We start from the raw sequence: 19,698 nt of genomic DNA, 5'->3' as shown, positions 1-19,698 counted from the left end.
ATAGCAGCAGTATTATTTTATAGAATACAGTTATTTAGGTTTGCATGACTTTAAAGAAGCTAAGGAATTTTCTTTCTTTTTTCTGGTTTTCCCCACTCAATCAGGTTTTCAAGCTAGAAATGCCCTCCTTCAGTCAAATCTTTCTCAAACGCAGCTAGCTACTATTTGGTGAGTTTGTCCATTAATTATGATTTTTAACTATACATTCTCTATTGTAAGAAAAATACTGTTTCTGTAAAAGTTTGGGACTCAAAGATGTTCCATAAAAGCAGCCATTTGAAGGTTAATGCAACCTTGAAAGCCAATAAAATTGTACAAATTGTTATTCTTGACAATGTAGCATTTAATTATTTTGCAAGTAAAACTAGTTTGCCTTTTCATAACAGCATCTATGGAGAATGAGGGAATATCTCATTTTTAATTTAGAGCTAAATGTATTTGATAGGTGAATTATCCATGAAATAAGACAAGCCACCTTCTCAGAAGGAATGTTTCCCTTTCTGTTTCAAAGTTTCTCCCCTCTCTTGTGTGATAGGACAATGAAGGGTAAAAATAAGCTCACTTTTCCATATATATTTACATTTCACTAAAATATGTTAACCCAACTGTTTTCCTGTCGTTGTTCTTGTTTTGAAATTAAATACTAAACTCTTGAAAATACTTTACTCTAGGTAGACTTTGTTTATAAGCTGTGAACGTTCACATTTGCTTTAGGACCCTGGCTGACATTGACGGTGACGGACAGCTGAAAGCCGAAGAGTTCATCCTTGCGATGCACCTCACCGACATGGCCAGAGCCGGCCAGCCGTTACCACTGACGCTGCCTCCTGAGCTCGTCCCTCCGTCCTTCAGGTGGGCGCCTCTTGAGGTGGAGAGGCGTGGTTTTGATTCCTGGGCAGACGTGATTATTACATTGCGATCTCCTGAGGCCTCTGCTCTAGTTTAGTGGGAAGTTAAACATCAACACTGCCATTCAGTTTTGGTATTTAATGAGTTACACCAGGAAGGAGTGGAAATAGGTGTGTTTCCACCATATTATAGATAAGGAAACTGACAGCTACAGAGATTAAGAACACACTTGCTCATGGATAGCAGTCCACTGAACTGTGATGCGAATCCAGATCTCTCTGGCTAGACAGTCCGTATCCTGCTATACATTGTAACTCTAGACCGTATTGCATTCCAAATGTCTTTAATACTGCATTCCAAATACTAAATGGCTCTAGTCATTGGTAGTATAACTGTATATACAGTCTAGAAATTCTCAGACTGCGTGATGCTAAATTCGTTTGTTGTCTGCTTTTCTTAGAGGAGGAAAGCAAATTGATTCTGTTAATGGAACTCTGCCTTCATATCAGAAAATTCAAGAAGAGGAACCTCAGAAAAAGTTACCAGGTAACATTGAGTGTCTAAGTTGAATATTTACAGTGGGTTCTCTTAAATTTTACCTTGAGATGTAAACGAGTATTTAGAATCATTACATTCTTAATATTTTATATAAGAGAAAACTATTTGATGAATGGGTTGGATTTTGACATCAATAAAATGAAGATAGTAAAAAATGAGAAGTGTATTTAGGAAGAAGAGACAGTGTATGTATTTGGCAAGAGTCTGTGTATTAGACATCCTAGTTAAAATGTTTCTCCCACTTTAGGAAAAATCACTGGAGCAAGCTTTGTGATGAAATCTTTAGCTGTAAAGAAAAGTTTAAATATTGGTTGAAAAAGTATATATGTAGATGTTTTAAAGTATTAAAAAGTTAATGAACTATATCAAATAAAACAAGTATATAGCCATATAGCTTTGTTTGTCCTTGAAGAAAATGCTGAGAAAAAAGTTGGAAAGTATTTTTATTGGCAGGAAGAGTAAAATTATTTCTCTCTCTCAGATGGATTCAAACTTAGAAATTTGTTTTCCAAAAATGAATACTCTTAGACAAAAGTAAATACTTTACTATTTACATTTGAGTTAAAATTATCCTTAGGGGAAGTATCCACAGAGTAACAGCACTCAAATGATCAGGAGGCATGAGAGTGTTGAAACTGGAGTCCACGTTGTTGGGCTCTTCATGCGAGAGTGCTTACAATATGCTTTATTTAGTTACTTTCGAGGACAAGCGGAAGGCCAACTACGAGCGAGGGAACGTGGAACTGGAGAAGCGACGCCAAGCGCTGATGGAGCAGCAGCAGAGGGAGGCAGAACGTAAAGCTCAGAAAGAAAAGGAAGAGTGGGAGCGCAAACAGAGAGAATTACAGGAGCAAGAATGGAAGAAACAACTTGAATTAGAAAAACGCTTGGAGAAGCAGAGGGAATTGGAGAGACAGCGGGAGGAAGAAAGGAGAAAAGAGATAGAAAGACGAGAGGTTATTTTTAAGTTATTTTTTCCTCAGAAAATGATTATATTTAATAAGTGGCTTCATTCCATTTGATTTAAAAATGGGTATTTTTGTTGTGCCTCTTTCTCTGCATCATTCATTCTTACCTATCCTCTCCAACTCTGAGCCTTCCTTCCCTTGTGAAGGGTTTTCAGGGCCAGTAACTGGGAGAAAAGGCCTGTCTGCAGGTGATAAGTCATTCAGAGGAGGACTGATTGCAAAGCTGAGTTGAGTGAGGAGGTGAGGTTAGTGAGCCAGAGGAAGAAGTCTATCCAGGCAGGGCATGAACAAAAGTAAGCTTAGGATCCAGAGTAAGAGGCCACAGAATTGGAGAAGCAGAAAGCTGAGACTGGGGAGTCGAAGGTCTGGAGGGGAAGCATGAGGGTGGGCTTACACAGCTCCTTGGGATAAATGCTGTTGTGTGGTGTCCCTGCGAGGACTGGCTTTGTTTTAAGGGGCTTGGGATGGAGCACAGAAATCATAATGACGCTGAAGTAATGTCAGAAAAAGGGTTTTTCTTCCTTGATACCAGAATAAAGGTGCGATTATTCCTGGTAACACTTACATTTCTGAAATTGTCTTTTTGTTTGAGAAAAAAGTAACTACAAACAAGAAGATGGTCCCATGAAGCAATCAAAAAGTCTGATGGGTGATACTGCTTTTGTGGAAGTCTGTAGGTTAGGCCTACTGATAAAACTGGGTTTGCCCAGTTTCCTAACGTAGGCACTGAAGCCCACTAAGTGCTAAACGCTGCCTCACCTTTATCTTTGTCATCCCATCAGTTTTTGAATGATGCAAAATTGTTAATTTAAAAATTTAATATAATTCATTATTTTCAGGCAGCAAAACAGGAGCTGGAAAGACAACGTCGTTTGGAATGGGAGAGGATTCGTCGACAGGAGCTTCTCAATCAAAGGAATAGAGAACAGGAAGAAATTGTCAGGTTAAACTCTAAAAAGAAGAGTCTTCATCTCGAGTTGGAAGCATTGGTATGGCTGAAGTTTAAGTGAAATTTCTCTGAATGATGCTAGAGTTACCTGTTGAAAAATGTCCTTTTTTTTTTTTCTTAAGATTTTATTTACTTATTAGAGCGCGCACGAGAGAGAGAGAGAGAGAGAGAGAGAGCAGAGCACAAGTGGGGGGGGGGGGGAGGAGGGAGGGGCAGAGGGAGAGGTAGAAGCAGACTCCCTGCAGAGCAGGGAGCCCGACAACACGGGGCTCAATCCCAGGACCCTGGGATCATGACCTGAGCTGAATGCAGACACTTAACCGACTGAACCGCCCCTGTCATTGTTTTTTAAACCTACCTCATGAATACATGATGTTTCCATGTGATTAAATAGTCATCTTTTCATGTATGCTTAACAATCTGGACAATATAGTTTACCAAACAATGACTTAGAATGCTGAGAATTACATTTCGGTCTCAGTTCAGAAGCTGACAAACCACGTATTCCTGGGCAAGACATTTCCCTTCTCTGTGTGTTGCTTTGCCTGTCTGTAAAATAAAGAGTTGTGCTAGTTCGGTAATTTTTCTTTTTTTTTAGCTTAGTAATTTTCAATTTTGAAATTAGTGTCTAGAAGATTGTCCGCAGAGGGGTGACCAGCAGTGGGAGGGGGGATGCCAAGGCAGCAGGGCAGTGCTCCCTTCTCCCCAGCACTTCCCATGACTCATGACAGACAAGCTCCACAGTTACCTGCTTTGCTTTTCTTGGAGTTTTATCTAGATTTGCTTGGAAAAAAGGGTTCTGCTAAAAGAAAAAATGATTTGAAACTCCTGATCTAAATGGTCTCTTAGGATTCCTTCCAGTTCTGCAGGATAATGGTTCTTAACTAATATTGGCCAGTATGCTTACCAGTTTTTACACATCAGATGTCAGAGAGTCAAGTTGTTTAAAAGGCTTTGTTGCAAATGCAAGGCGAGAAGATAGAAAGGGTGTAGGGAAGGCATACTATTCTACTACAGCCCTAGACTCCATAAGCCTGACCTGATAGTATAATAGGATTTTGCAAAAATACATGTGTAGCCATGTTGTAGAGCCAGGCTTAGATCTTCTTTAATTAGAGTCTAACATTTTATTTGGTTGATGACTTGAAATTAAAATTTTTAAAAATCACAACATTTGTAGTCATAGGTACTATTTTATGCCTTCAAATGGACAGGAAAGCATATCACAATGTATTCATGCCATAGTACAACAAAGCAGGCCTAAAAATCTTTAACTTCTTTGTGTAGCTACTTGGATTTCTGTCTGTTTGACTATATTTTTCCTTAAAATTGATCAATTGATTGATTGCTTTTCCCCCAAGAACCTGGATTGCATACCAAGCAGTAGCACAGATTAATGTGCTGAGTCTGGAAGGTCTAGAGTCTATACATACTGAAGATAGTAATGGTATCTTACTATCACTAGGGTGGACACTAGTAGGGTGGACATAGCATATTCTTTTTAGCATGTGTTTCTCAAATACAAAACATACTTTTCAGTAAAAAAATTATCAGTGATTTTTAAGCTTCATTTCTCCTCCTCACCTTGCTGTATTAGTTGGCTAGGGCTGCCATAACAAAATACCACAGACTGGGTGGCTTAAACAACAGAAATTAATTTTCTCACAGTTCTGGAGCCTGGAGTCCAAGATCAAGATGTCAGCAGGTTTGGTTACTTCTGAGGCCTCTCTCCTTGGCTTGCAGATGGCTGCCTTCTAGCTCTTTCCTTACATGGCCCCTCCTCTGCCTGTGCATCTCTGGTGTCTGTTTTGTGTCCAGATTTTCTCGTGTCATAAGTCAGGTTATATTAGGGCTCATCCATATCACCTTATTTAACCTTATGATCTCTTTAAAGACCCTATCTCCAAATACAGTCACATTCTGAGGTCCTGGGGATTAGGACTGCAACATATAAATTTTGGGAGGATACACTTCAGCCCATAACACCTCACCCTTCTCCTTAGCCTTCATTAAGAATCTTTGCTGGTTTGTTTTGGGTTTTTTTTCCCCTACTCAGAAGAAGAGAAAAGGAATATTTGGTGTAGGAGAAGAGAATTGTGGCCAAAAAGGCCCTCCTGGACCCTGTTTAATTAGAGGAAGTTAGATGACAACGTGGAGGGTAGAAATAGAAGCTTAGAGAAGGTAATGCTGAATGAAAGTCACATGTAGATGTTTATTTCTCCTCATTATTCTTTGAGACTGTCTCTATTTTAATATTATATATTAATGCCTAACTGCTGAATTCAGAAAAAATTCAGTGTGCTATGTTTGTGCTTGCTCATATAAACATCTGGGCTCTTATGCTCTGAGAATGGTACATTTCCTGCTAATAATAACTCTGTCTGGAGTTAACAGATACAACCTTAGAACACATTCCACTTCGTTTTATTTATTTATTTATTTTTAGGTAGGCCCCATGCCTAATGTGGGCCTCGAACTCACGACCCCCAGATGAAGAGTCACATGCTCTACAGACTGAGCCAGCCAGGACCCCCCACTTAGTTTTAGATATTTATCTAGACTTAGTATAAATGATAAATGACATTTAAAAGTTTAAATAAGAATATGATTCTCCTGGGGCACCTGGCTGGCTCAGTCATTAAGCGTCTGCCTTCAGCTCAGGTCATGATCCCAGTGTCCTGGGACCAAGCTCTACATTGGGCTCCCTGCTCCGTGGGAAGCCTGCTAATCCCTCTCCCACTCCCCCTGCTTGTGTTCCCTCTCTCGCTGCCTCTCTTTCTGTCACATAAATAAAATCTTTAAAAAAAGAAAAAGAATATGATTCTCCTGATAGGAGCTTTTCCCATTAGCATTTTATGTTACCATATATTTTTATGCTCTTCCTATAGAATGGCAAACATCAGCAGATCTCAGGCAGACTTCAAGATGTCCGACTCCGAAAACAAACTCAAAAGACTGAGCTGGAAGTTCTAGATAAGCAGTGTGACCTGGAAATTATGGAAATCAAGCAACTCCAACAAGAACTTCAGGTTAGTCCTTTGCTGCTGAATCGTCCATAAATGTGAGCAGTTGTTCATAATTCTTCCTAATAGAATAGTTTTTGTTTTGGGGTGATGAACCCCTCTGGGTCTCTGATGGACTTCATACCTAGAAGGATGTAAATCTACACCATCTTGTATATAATATCAGGAAGCTCAGATGCCCCCTAAAGCTCTACTAGACATCTGGTTAAATTCTGCTTAATATTTGTACGTAAATGGATGTTTATCACTTCGACTTTTAAGTCTTTAATAAATGTATAGATATACCTATACATTAAACTAAGTTTATTGCTACTACTCTTAGGAAATTTTGACTTACCGTTATTCTTTCACAGTTGTGGTGAGAGTGTTGAATGTGTATGTCCCTCAGGGACTTAGTAGTCTTCTTTACCTGTGCAGTAGGGTCTAGCTCAGTTATCATGGTTTGCAGAATAAGAACTCTGGAAGCATTCTGCATCTTTGGAGTTCTCTTACTAAATTTCTGTTTCTGTATAGACTAGCAATTAATTAACAAAGTCTTCTTGCTGTGTCACAGCTGGTACAGACAGAGGCCAAATAACATTTCCTGTCTGATTTAAACGTGTTTCCCTAGTTATTCCTGAGGTTTTAGTTTCTCTTTGATATTTATTCTGGGGTGTCATGACCTGCTTACAAATACCATTTAGTGCTGATAGCAAAGGCACCTCTCACCTTGTGCCTGTGGACATCTCTCAGTACACTGAAAACTGTAAGACTTCTAGACACACCCCACTAATAAGGACTTTCTTCACCACCTTTTCTCCAGCCAGTCATTCATAAATGGATTTATGTTTAAATATTTGTATTTTAAATCACACATAATTCCATCCTAATTTATTCATAAATTGTAAGCAGTTTACAGCTACGTATTATTCCTATACTAAGTTTTAAGAGTGATTAAATCATGTATTTAAGTTTTCAAAAAATTCTCAGACAACATGACAGAATTTTAATTTTTTTTTTACTTTTTTTTTTTTAATAAGGATTATCAAAATAAGCTTATCTATTTGGTACCTGAGAAGCAATTATTAAATGAAAGAATTAAGAACATGCAACTCGGTAACACACCTGGTAAGTCTCTAATGTTTGTTTTACCTGTTTTATTCTTCTCCGAATGACCGTACCAGTCATACTCTGTTACTTGTTAAAATAGCATTATTCTGTTATACATAGCATTTCTTGTCTGTAGTTTAAAATTTCAGAATAATGTGAAAAAATCACAGATGTTATGTGCATTTTGGCAAATCCTACACTAATGGTAAAGAACTGTTCAGGAGGTTTTACCATGGGACCAAGCCTGTGAGATTCTGGGTGATAGTGTACAGCAGTGTTAGGCCTAAGCAGAATGGAATGCCCTTCCCAGACCTTTCATATCACCTAACTGATTCATATAAAGACTTTTACCTGCTTGGCCCTCTGACACCTTTGGAACAAAATAGTCCAAGGTAATTTGTGGATTGTAACATTTTTCTTGATCCAAGTCCCAACCAGGATACTGAAAAAAATCTCTATGTTGGATAGCATGCCAGTAACAACATAACAGAAGAAAGGTTTACTTAAAGAAAAGTAAATCTGCAAATACTGTGTTAGAACTAACTGAAGTATCCTAAATATCTCTGTTTGAGTATCTGTCAGTCTTTCCATTCCAGGGCTCTTTATTATACTTCTGGCTCTTTAGGAAGTCCAGTAAACAACATCCCTCATCTTTGCCCAAGTTCTGAACAAATAGCGAAATAAGGCAAAGGAGCAAGACATATGAGAATGACCAAAATATTGCCTCATTTTTGGTAAAGCTGATATTGGACAGCCTGGCTTACCTGTGAGTGGGACAGCCACTCCTGTAACAACCGGGTGTCCGACAAAGTAGAACAGGTTTCCTGTGGGCAGTTCAGTCTCAAGAACACAAGGGATTGGAAGGGTCTAGGCTGTGTATGCCCAAGTCCTTATCCTGAGCTCACCAATTACTGAAGGGGTGGAAAGAAGCTGAGAATGGTGTCCTAGTGAAGGGCCCGGTACGTGGAAGAAACACCAGGAATAGAGAATTTTACTTTTGTGAACTGTTCCTGCTGTGTCTCTAACCTTCCACTGAAATGGTCTGCCCATGTCTCTTCTCAGACTGTCTTCCTTGCACAGAATTGTTTTCTTGGCTGTTCAAAGTGTATCAACCCCCACCTCACCCCTCCCCAGGCGTTCCAGAGGCAGGATGAGCCAGCCCTCCTGACCTGTGCAGTCGCAGAAAGCATAGCATCACCCTCGTTGTTTTAGTATTTGGATTGTGAATGGAATGTAGAATACTGGGGACCTGGTAGAGCTAGTCTTCCTTATAGAATGTGATCCAAGTCACCCGTTATTACAGTTATTGGTTCAAAATAGGAAGCTTTTGTTTGCAGTTTGCAAAGTACCCTGTATCCCTTAGATTCCTCTCTGTATCTCTGTTGCCACTGAAGATTACCAACCATGTGCCAAGCACCATCCTAGGTAGTTTTCATGCACTGTGTCCTTTAATCTTTACAACAGCCCAGTGAAGTAGGTATTGTTATTCCCATTGTGCAGCTCAGCAAAACTGAGGCTCAGAGAGATTAAGTAGTTGCCCAAGGTGGTGCAATAGTCATTCTCAAATTCTTGTCTGAGTCCAAAGCCCACCGTGCCACCACATTGCCTCTCTTAATTTTCAGTTACCTAACATGGTGTTCATAGATATGATCTATTCACATTCAGTATTGAAACATCCATTATTCATGATGCTCATTTTGAATGTAAATTAACTGATTTTTTCCCACATTGCTTGTCTCCCAACTGAACTAGACTCTGAACTACTGGAGGCTAGGACCCATGCCTTGTCCTTCTTTTTCCCCTGCTGTTGAACATAGTACAGTGCCTTGCACATAGCAGATGTGTAATTTCTTGAGAAAATATTTGTTGAAATACTGGAAAACCACTAGAGAATTATGAGAGAATTTAGCAAGATGTCTGGATAAAAAGTGAGCATGTAAAAATCAGTAACTTTTACTATATATCAAAAGTACTTAATTAGAAAATATCATGAACAAAGGTCTCATTTACATTAGTATTCTCATTATGTATAAAGAAATGTGTAGCTATAAAATTTTACTGATAGATACTAAAGATTCCTGGATAAGTAGGTATATGTTATGTTCCTGAATGATCTAGCTCAGTGCTGTAAAGATGTCATTCTCTACTACTTCGTCCCATACATTCAGTTCTTCCATTCAGGTTTCTTTAAATGAAACCTGGCAAGATAATTCACAGATTCACCCAGAAGAGAAAACGTGCAAGATTAGGCAAGACTTGAAAAAGAGTAACATTGGTCGGGGGAAGACACTAGCTCTGCCAGGTATCAAAACATGTTAGGACCCCTGAAACAAATAATACATTATATGTTAATTAATAGAATTTAAATTAAAAAAAAAAAAAAAAAAGTTAGGAAAGCTCTAGTCCCTAAAGTAGTATATTATTGATCAGAAAGACAACATAGAACAATGGAATTGAATAGAGGGTCTAGAAACAGGTCTGTATATATATGACAATTTAGGATATGATAAAGTTGGCATTTAACACCAGTGGGGAAAGGATGGGCTTTCAGTAATCACTGTCACTTCAATAAGTAATCTGGGGGACGGTTGACTCTGAAAGGGAGGTGGGGAACAGAAATAAATTCTAGGTAAACTAAGAGGATAAACATAAAAAAATACCTCTAGAAAAAATGTTACAAAAACAAAGGAAAACATTTTTATAATCTCAGTGTCGGGAACGTTTCTTCAAATAATCCCTAGAGCTATGAAGGAAAATATTTACAGATTTGATGATATAAAAGTAAACATTTTCATGAGGCAAGACATCATAAACAGTACAGCATTGGAAATACATACAGTACAACAAGAATTTAGAGTTGCTGCAAATCAGAAATGAAGACAACCCAACAGGAAGAAAAAAAGCAGTGGATGGGGTGAGGCAATCCAGAAGGGGGGCAGATTAGCCTATAAATAGGTGTTGATTTGATTTCAGTTGTTATCAAGGAAATACAAATTAAAATAACAATAAGGTTTCATTTTTTTGCCAATTAGAGAAAATGAAAAAAGGTTGATAATATCCAGTGTTGATGAGGATATGCAGAAACAGGTACTTTGGTGTCATTTGATATTAGTTTACCTTTTTGGAAAGAGAGTTTGGCAGTTTCTGTCAAAATTTAAAGTCTTCAAATCCTTTTACATGGCAGTTCTTTCACCTCCTAGCCACATAAAATACTTTCACGTGTGCTTATAATACATGTACGAGGATATTTATTGCAGCATTTTTATATAAATAGTAGAAAATTAGAAACAACCTAATGGCAATCCAAAAGGGAGTAGTTATGTAAATTATGAAATAGCCATCATGTAGACTACCATTGGAGCAATTTTAAATTTATATGTCTTTTTTTTCCAGTGTTACTGAAATGTAGTTGGCATACATCACTGTGTAAGTTTAAGTTTGACTTAGATATATTGTGAGAGTAAAAGTCAATTACCAGTAGTGACAGAAGAATTTCTACCAACTATAAACTATCTGATGTTTGTATTTCAGATTTAGGGATTGGTTTGCTTCATAAAAAATCATTGGAAAAGGAAGAATTATGCCAAAGACTTAAAGAACAATTAGATGCTCTTGAAAAAGAAACTGCATCTAAGCTCTCCGAAATGGATTCATTTAACAATCAACTAAAGGTACTTATCTTCTGTTATATTCATTTTTAGTTAGCTGCCTTCTTCCTCGTTTTGATTTTGTGGATTGAGTAACTAAAGCTCTTATTGTTATATGTAGTATATTTGCATAATTTATCTTATAATTGAGCTATACCAGGATTACAAAATTGCTTTTAATGTTCTCTATAGGTATTATAAACATTGTTATGTAACAAAACCAATCATTTACCATGGTTTCCAGTTCTTGACTGTTTTTATTGGCGTCTGTACATTTTAAGAATAAGTGCCTTTGTCAGTATAGAAAATTGATCTCAGCCAACATGACCTTAGGCAAAATTCTAAGATGGTAGATATGGAAAATTATTTAAAATAGTTCTAATGGTAGAGGCTTTTATAACATACTAAATTCTTTTGTTTGTTTCTTTGTTATAATGTAATTAACCTTTGTGAAGTAATGCAATAATCAGTGAAATCCAAAGCATAATCTGGCACTCTGAACTTTGCATGAAAAGTAAGTTCATGATTCATTACTTGCTGCAGTGGCAGAGCAGATGCTCAAAACCTCTACTGTATGCCTGTCATTCTGTGTAGTATTAGTTGTATACTGAAGCCATACCTGTGAAAGAAGGGTTAAAAGGTAAAAACCAGCCTGATGGCACGTCATTCCAATTTGGGAATAGTCACAGCTATCTATCTCTTCATGTGACTTTTGCTGACTTAGAATAATATTACACCAACTATAGAGTGAACATTTTAAAGAAAAGAGACCATGGTGGCTTCAGTTACGGAGGGGAAATTTTAGGTGAATAATGTTAATAATACATTTTATACAAGCATATAGCCTGTAGAAGAAATGTTAAAGAAAACCAAATAATTTGTCTTTGATGGACAGATAAGCCAGCCAAGTTATCTTCCCTACATAATTTTTTAAAAATCTGTACATAGTTTAATTGGCTTTTTATCTGCCTTATCTTACAGTGTGGGAATATGGATGACTCTGTTCTGCAGTGCCTTTTGTCTCTGCTAAGCTGTCTCAACAACCTCTTCCTCTTACTTAAGGTTATTTTCTAATATCTAGCTCCTTTTCTTTGAGTTACTTTACTGTTTTCTTTTCTTAAAAACTAGACTATTCTTTGCATTTATCTGAGTATCTTTGTTTGAAACAACATACACAATGTGGACCTTTTTTCTTTCTGTTTGCTTGAATAGCCTTCTGCTGTCTAACTGCCTGTTTGAGTCTAATGCCAGAAATTCGTAGGGTTGCCCGGAGTAACCTGTCTCATGAGGAACTCAAGACACTTAGAAATAACTACCTATTTCCCTTATAACATCCCTGTGTGTTGGGTTAACTGCTGGGATGGTTACTGATTCAATTTAAAAGAAAGCTAAGGGAATGTGAGATTAAATCATTTACCCATATCACTGAAAATTATTGTTTAAAATAAAACTTACTCCTTCTGAAATGTAGGGCAAGGTTATGTCATGTATATACCAGGCTGCTTCCTAATACTGCTATAAGGAAAAATCTTAGCGAGCCAATAATGCAGGGGCAGCTTTACTTATGTCTACTTACCAGGCCTCATGTTTAGACATGCTTGCACTTTAAATAAAAAATGTTTAAATCATATGCATAAATAAATAGCTCACTTTGTCATTTGTAGCACACAGAGTATTTCAAATACTCAATGAATTTCTGTTTGAATATAGTTTAAAGAAAGGTGCTTTGTATTTAGCTCTTGCTGACCCTAGATTTTGACTGTGTATTCTACAGCAGTAGGGCAGTTGCATGTATATATATGTGTATGTCTTCACCCACAGTGAAGACAAGAACATGATAAGTAGAACTCATTTGTTATTTAAGCAAAGGTAGCACAAGTTGGAAAGATGGTGTCAGCCTTTCCTTTATGGTTGTAACATGAATGGCCGGATTATCTGGTCTTAGAACTTGTGCTATAGGTAGCACAGAAATTTCACCCTACATTTCTTTATCTACAGAATGAGGTTTGATGATTTTTGGGCTGTACTCACTCACAAAGTCTGATTATTTCAGTTAGCATTTGATTCTCCACAGGCCAGCAGATTATTCTTGTCTCTTGTTTTACTTTCTTCCTTCTGCTTCCTGCCTTCCAGCCTTTCACTGCTTGTTGATACTTTCATCAGAGGCAATTTAGGATTAAAACTAAGAGGGGATGAGAGTGGTCGGGAGACTGTGCTGTCACAAAGCAAGAAAAGAGGCCTCCTATAGTTATCACTGCAAAGCATTGCAAGCAGTCAGTTAACACAGTGCTGAAAAATACCCATGGAATTGTCAGTGAGACCTTTGAAGACCGTTCTGAAAGTGCCATTTTAGTTAAGTGAGCAGAAGCTGAACTGCAGCAGATCAGGAATGAATGGGAGTTAAGGAAGGGCTGAGTGAGTGTGAACAAACAGCTCCAGGAGGAGAGTGCAAAGAAAGCATGAGGTCAAAGGAAAACAGGTTTTTTTTTGGGAGGGGGGCTAGTTAAGAAAGACTTGAAAGTCAAAGGATACAAAGTTTCAGTTATGCAAGATGGGTAAGTTCTGGGATGTGATGTACAGCATGGTGACTCTAGTTAGCAGTATGGTGTTATATGCTTGAGATTTGCTAAGAGAGAGAAAACTAACTGTGAGGTAGATACGTTAATTGATGCAGTTACGGTGATCATTTCCCATGTACTAATATCAAAACATCAAGTTGTATACCTTAAACATATATAATTTTTATTTGTCAATTTTATCTCAAGAAAGCTGGGGAGAAAATAATCAGGACCACCCTTGGAAGTGGTATCAGCTTTCTGTGAGGCATATGCTTACGTGGGGAAGAGGTAGTTTCAGTTAGGACAGAGGAATGGAAATGGAGAGAATAGAGCTGGTGAGGTAACTGACTGTGTCTGTCTGAATGGTGATTGCCTGGCCAAGCCGAATATCTCGTGGCTGAATTCTCAGCACCTGTAGGAGTACATGGAACGTTAGTGGGTGGCAATAAATACTAGTGGAGTGAATGAATGGTTTTGAATGTTCTCAAAAAATACACAGCATTTTAGGGTTGATATATAGAGTTTATGAAAAAAAAAAAGTAGGAATTAGAAACAGCAGAGAACCATGTATCCCACATTCTAGGAACACTTGTGACTCCATGTATTTTTTTCTCTTAAGTAAAGGCTGTTTTTTAAATGCCAAAGAAAAGGGATGTCTGGGTGGCTCAGGCGGTTAAGCGTCTGCCTTCGGCTCAGGTCACCATCCGAGGGTCCTGGGGTGGAGCCCCGAGTTGGGCTCCCTGCTTAGCGGGGAGCCTGCTTCTCCCTCCTGCTCCCCCTGCTTGTGCTCTCTCTCACTCTTGCTCTCTCTCAAATAAATAAATAAATAAAATCTTTAACACACACACACACACACAAACTTGAAGGAGACAGAAGGGAGAGGGAGGAAGGAAGTGAGAGCTTGAGGTTGAATATATAAGGTGGTGGTAATTGATAGAGTCCGAGGGAACCCGATTGAGATATAATCCAGAGCATGGATTTAAGGATTAGATAAAAAGACTTTGAGTGTAACATATGGGGAAAAGATGAGTGTGAATGCGGCTAAATTTGCTTGTAGAGAGTAGGAAGCTGACAGCTTAAAGACTTAAAATCAGAAGCAAGTTGGACCATTACAAGGAATCTTCCTGGGTAGTTGAGGACATGGATTAAGTCCAACCAGACTAGAAGCTGGTTGCAGATGCTGGAAGTTTTATTGATTTTTGAGATGGGAAGATGAGGGAGTTCCAATCTGGTGGTTTAATGAGGCAAGATTATTAGCTGGTAGTGAGAAAAATGGATGCAAGTTTAGGGAGTTTTGGGAACTCCCAAATTAGGGAAGATTAGGTAGTTCTGTTTCAGGAGAGAGAAGTAGGTGTGAAATAGAAATCTCAGTGGGGGTAGGGAATGTATGCTTAGTAGAGGAAAACAGTAGGTGTGCTGAGCAATGTTGAATGCCTGTGTGAAGTTGGAGGTCATGAATATAAATTGAAAGCAGCATGCCTAATTGTATGATTTTTCCCCACCAAAGTTCAGCTTCTTAGATAAAAGCACAAAGAAGGGTGAAGTAGGTTCATAGGTTCATACAGGTTTGAGGTTTTAGTAGACATGACAACAAGGGAGGGACAGGGAGTTGCAGATCTTGACACAATAATTACAGTAAAGATGAACTCTGAAATATGGACTGGACATGAAGGGGTGTGAGGAGAGGAAAGGGTGCTAATGAAAAAGGAAAAAGTGATGGGGTCATTGGGTGTACCAGGTACAAGAAGAGCTCCAAGGATAAGAACTTAGGTTTAAAGAACGGGATATTTAATCAATGGTAGTTCTGTTTCTAATGATGACAAGATTCAAGGTATAATAATGCAAATGGTGAGTTAAATGGAGTAAAAAGGAGAATTGAGGTTTTGATCAAATCCATGTGGATGTCAAAACCTTGGAGAGTCGTGAAGATTAATGAATGAGGATTAGACCAGTTGATCAAGAGATGACAATAAAGAGGAAGAGGACGGGGGTGTTGCAAGATGGTATGAGCCTCAGAAAAGCATGACTTCGTAAGAGGGAAGAGAGATAATGGTCTGGAAATGGCAGTGAAGAGCAAGGAAAATAACTTTAGTTATCCCCTCACCCTGATGTAAATGGAATAGTGGTAATAAACTGAGAGAGAAATAGAGGAAAAGCAGTGTCCTGCTTTTCAGGATCAGCCAAAAGGATAAAGAGCTAAGGGAATTTTCATTCAGAAAAGCTATGCAGTTATGTGAGGAGCTTCCTGAACACAAATAGGAAGTTCCTGGACAGTGGAAGGATTTGAGGAGAGGAAGCGTGGGAGATTGGGTCAGATCAAGAATAAACAGCATTTTAGAGATGAGAATTTGGGTGGTGAAGGATGAGAAGGAAGGCCAGGTGGGTTGACAGGTGAGAGAGAAAATTGGCCTCATTGGTCTTGGAGGAAGACAGGCTATGAGTTCTAATCTGTGGTCTTTGAGACTGTAGAGCATCTGGAGTGATCACTCCTTTAGCCTACTTGTGGTGGAATGGGATTATAATATTTAAAATTATTTGTCTGAAGAAATTATGTTCTACTGGACCCTGTAATATTCGTGTACTGGATCAAGGGTGATTTTTATTCTTTTGCTCAAGTCACACTAGGACACATAGCAAAGCCTGTGGGTTCAAAGATGAGACATTTGACAGGCCCTTATTCCATTAAGGAAACTGACGCACTGTCGTATCTTCAGCAGTGAGTTAGTGAGAAAGCATTGGCCTCAGAATCTGAAGAAATGAGTTCTAGTCCTACCCATGCCACTTGCTAGCTGTGTAACTGTTTGTCATTTAACCTCCAAATTTTGCTTTCTTCATTTACAAAATGAAGCTGACCATATCTGTGCTGCCTTCTTTGCAGAGTCTTAGGGTGATTAAATGAGATAGCATGTAGGGCGCCTGGGTGGCTCAGTTGGTTAAGCGACTGCCTTCGGCTCAGGTCATGATCCCGGAGTCCCGGGATCGAGTCCCACATCGGGCTCCCCGCTCGGCGGGGAGTCTGCTTCTCCCTCTAACCCTACCCCCTCTTGCGCTCTCTCTCTCACTCTCTCTCTCTTTCAAATAAATAAATAAAATCTTTAAAAAAAAAAAATGAGATAGCATATATACAGAAGTGCTTTGTGAACTATTATGTGCCATACAAATTTTTTTTATGTTCTTAGGGTAGGGATCACCCTGAATCTCCACAGTACTTTTAGTGCATTGGAAAGTGCATTGGAAGGTCACCACTGCTGACTTGGGATAATGATTGAAGAGGTACTACTATTCCTTAGAAAGTGGAATCTGTCAAGACCAGAATTGGGGCTTATCATAGACCTCTACCCTAAACCGTTCCACTGGGGCTTTGTCATTCTGGCCTTACTGACTAGTCCTCAGTTACTCTAGACAGTGCTTCTAAAATTGAGTTTTACTGATGGCCTTCTGATTCAGGACGGAGGCGGGTGATACCTCTTGTTGTTTAACAGGCTCTGAGAGAACGAGCACACTAGGGTTAATTAATGGTCATCACTAAGACTTGATGTAGCCTCCTCTTACTCAGAATGCTGCTTTTGTGTTCTTGACTCACACTTATCCCCCTTTAGAATGGACATGAAATACTGTTGTTTCAAATTCCTTTAAATCATTTAATTTTTAAAATGTTCTTACCTAGTAAAGATATTTTAGTAATTTAAGTGAAAGTAAATACAGAATCTGTGGTATGGCTTGGAGTTTGAATGACATAGTGGAGATAGTTCAAAACTATGCAAGTCACTTAATCTTCTGAGCCTCGGAAATGGTCATCATTATATCCATTTCACAAGAATGTTATCAAGATCAAATGTAGGTATTGGGGCACCTGGGTGGCTCAGTCGTTAAGCGTCTGCCTTTGGCTCAGGTCATGATCCCAGGGTCCTGGGATCGAGCCCCGCATCGGGCTCCCTGCTCTGCGGGAAGCCTGCTTCTCCCTCTCCCACTCCCCCTGCTTGTGCTCCTGCTCTCACTGTGTCTGTCTCTGTCAAATAAATAAATAAAAAAAATCTTAAAAAAAAAAAAAAGATCAAATGTAGGTATTATGTGTAAAAGCACTTTAAAGTGCTACACAGATGTTCAGGGTTTTTTGTTTTGCTTTGGGGTTTGGGGGATGTTAAGTTTGAGGAGCTAATTTGCATTCTGCTATGATTTTTTTTCATGACTAATAAAAATTTTTTGTCCTGATTATATCACATTATTGAGCTGAGCTGTATTTTGTCAGTTGAATCTGTTTTAAGGCCCGGCCTTTGGAAAGAATATTATATGCTTTCTTTAAGCAAAATCAGAATATAGGATTACTTCCTGTCACTATAGGAGGTATTCAGTATTAGTGGTTGAAGTTCAGCGAGTTTCATCTTCCCTGTCTTTTTTTTTTTTTTTTTTAAGATTTTATTTATTTATTTGACAGAGACAGCGAGAGAGGGAACACAAACAAGGGGAGTGGGAGAGGGAGAAGCAGGCCAATGCGGGGCTCGATCCCAGCACCCTGGGATCATGACCTGAGCCAAAGGCAAACGCTTAACGACTGAGCCACCCAGGCCCCTCTCCGTCTTTCATTTCTACCAGGATGGTAGAATAAGTACTCTGAGCAATGAAAACAATAGAAATAGATGCTGGATTTAAAAAAATTTGTGAGTGCTTTGTTGAGCCATGTTGAGGTACGCTCAGGCCCAAAACTAAGTAAACCAATCTTAACCAAGTGGTCAAGTTTAACATTACCAAAATGGCACAAACCAACATTATGTGTCTCCTGATATGTTGCGCTGAAAGAAACACAACATCACCTCTATACTGTTTTTGCCAAAAACAGTTCATCTAAGTGTAAGGAAATAAATTAGACACATCCAAATTGTAATTTGGTCTATAAAACAACTGACTGACCCACACTCTAAAAATATGAATCTCATAAAAGATGGAGGAAATCTTCCAGATGTAAGGAAACCAAAGAGCCACGACTAAAGGACACTAAAGAGTCATGACAGCAAACTGCAGTGTGTGACCCTTGATTGGATCATGGATCAGAAAAAAAGCTATTATTGAGGACAGTATTTACACTAGGGGGGACATTTTTTAATATGAACTCTGTATTAAGTAATATTTTGTGGCTGTGTTAAATGTCTGTAGCTTGGTACTGGTGTTGGCATGGTAGTTACGTAGAATAGTGATGAACTATCTGGGGTGAAAGCATCGGTGTCTGCAACTGAGTCAGATTTTCTGCAGGTTTGAAAGTGTTCAAAATAAAAAGAGAAAAAAAATTTGGAGTTGCAAATGTCAAATGTTTGTGAAAAATGAAATACTAGATTAAGTATATTTTTAAGTTATAAAAGTGCTAAGTAGATTAACCAGTAAATATCAACACTGGGAAATGGAGAGTGGTGGGGGGTAGTGTAAATTAACAGACTCCTCCTCAGCCATATCAGGGGTTCATTCATAAATGAAGATATATTAATATTAGCTAGGGTTTATTAAGAGCTTTCTCTGGGACTGACACTGTTCTAAGTGTCTTCTTTATTGAATCCTTACATTAACCCTGTGATGTAGGTCGGTATTACTCTTCTCCACATTTCACATAGGAGTAAATTAAGACACAGAAGTTGCCCAAGGTCATACAGCTAGTAAGTGTAAGCAGAAATTCAACCTAGATGGTTAGCATTTGACCTTAAATGGTTATACTGGGGGGAAAAAAGATGAAAATGTATAAGCTAAGCATTCAACTTAAGAAGCTAGAAAAAGACTAGCATAATAAAGCAAAAAAAGTAGAAGGAAATTAATGAAACAAAAGACATATAATACAGAGAATCAAGAAAGCAATATTTGACTCTTTTAAAGATTAATAAAATTAAACCTTTGGCAAGACCAATTTTAAAAGGAAAGAAGGTAGGAATAAAGAAAATTAGAAATGAAAAGGAAATATAATTAAATATGCTGCAAACATTAAAAGAAGAGGATATTGGGGTACCTGGCTGGCTCATTTGGTTAAGCAGCCAACTCTTGGTTTCAGCTCAGGTCATGATCTCAGGGTCTTGGGAT

General features: G+C 38.4%; 1 protein-coding gene across 7 annotated transcripts in view; it reads left to right on the top strand.

Moving 5' to 3' along the window:
• The window catches only part of ITSN2 (intersectin 2), a 136,575-nt gene that overhangs the window by 46,747 nt on the left and 70,130 nt on the right, over positions 1-19,698 (top strand). For 5 of the 7 annotated variants that reach the window (XM_032391676.1, XM_032391672.1, XM_032391670.1 and 2 more), the window contains 9 exons: positions 105-168; positions 715-852; positions 1,310-1,395; positions 2,101-2,363; positions 3,215-3,364; positions 6,213-6,353; positions 7,367-7,454; positions 10,968-11,107; positions 12,065-12,145. In XM_032391676.1, coding sequence (XP_032247567.1) covers positions 105-168; positions 715-852; positions 1,310-1,395; positions 2,101-2,363; positions 3,215-3,364; positions 6,213-6,353; positions 7,367-7,454; positions 10,968-11,107; positions 12,065-12,145 — 1,151 coding nt within the window. The remainder of the gene's footprint in view (positions 1-104; positions 169-714; positions 853-1,309; positions 1,396-2,100; positions 2,364-3,214; positions 3,365-6,212; positions 6,354-7,366; positions 7,455-10,967; positions 11,108-12,064; positions 12,146-19,698) is intronic. The other 2 variants (XM_032391677.1, XM_032391674.1) reach the window with 1 other exon arrangement.

The sequence above is a fragment of the Phoca vitulina genome, unplaced genomic scaffold (genome assembly GCF_004348235.1).
Source record: "Phoca vitulina isolate PV1807 unplaced genomic scaffold, GSC_HSeal_1.0 scaffold63, whole genome shotgun sequence".
Classification (NCBI taxonomy): domain Eukaryota; kingdom Metazoa; phylum Chordata; class Mammalia; order Carnivora; family Phocidae; genus Phoca; species Phoca vitulina.
Note: the sequence above shows the minus strand (reverse complement) of the source record. Positions and strands in the feature narration are given on the sequence as shown.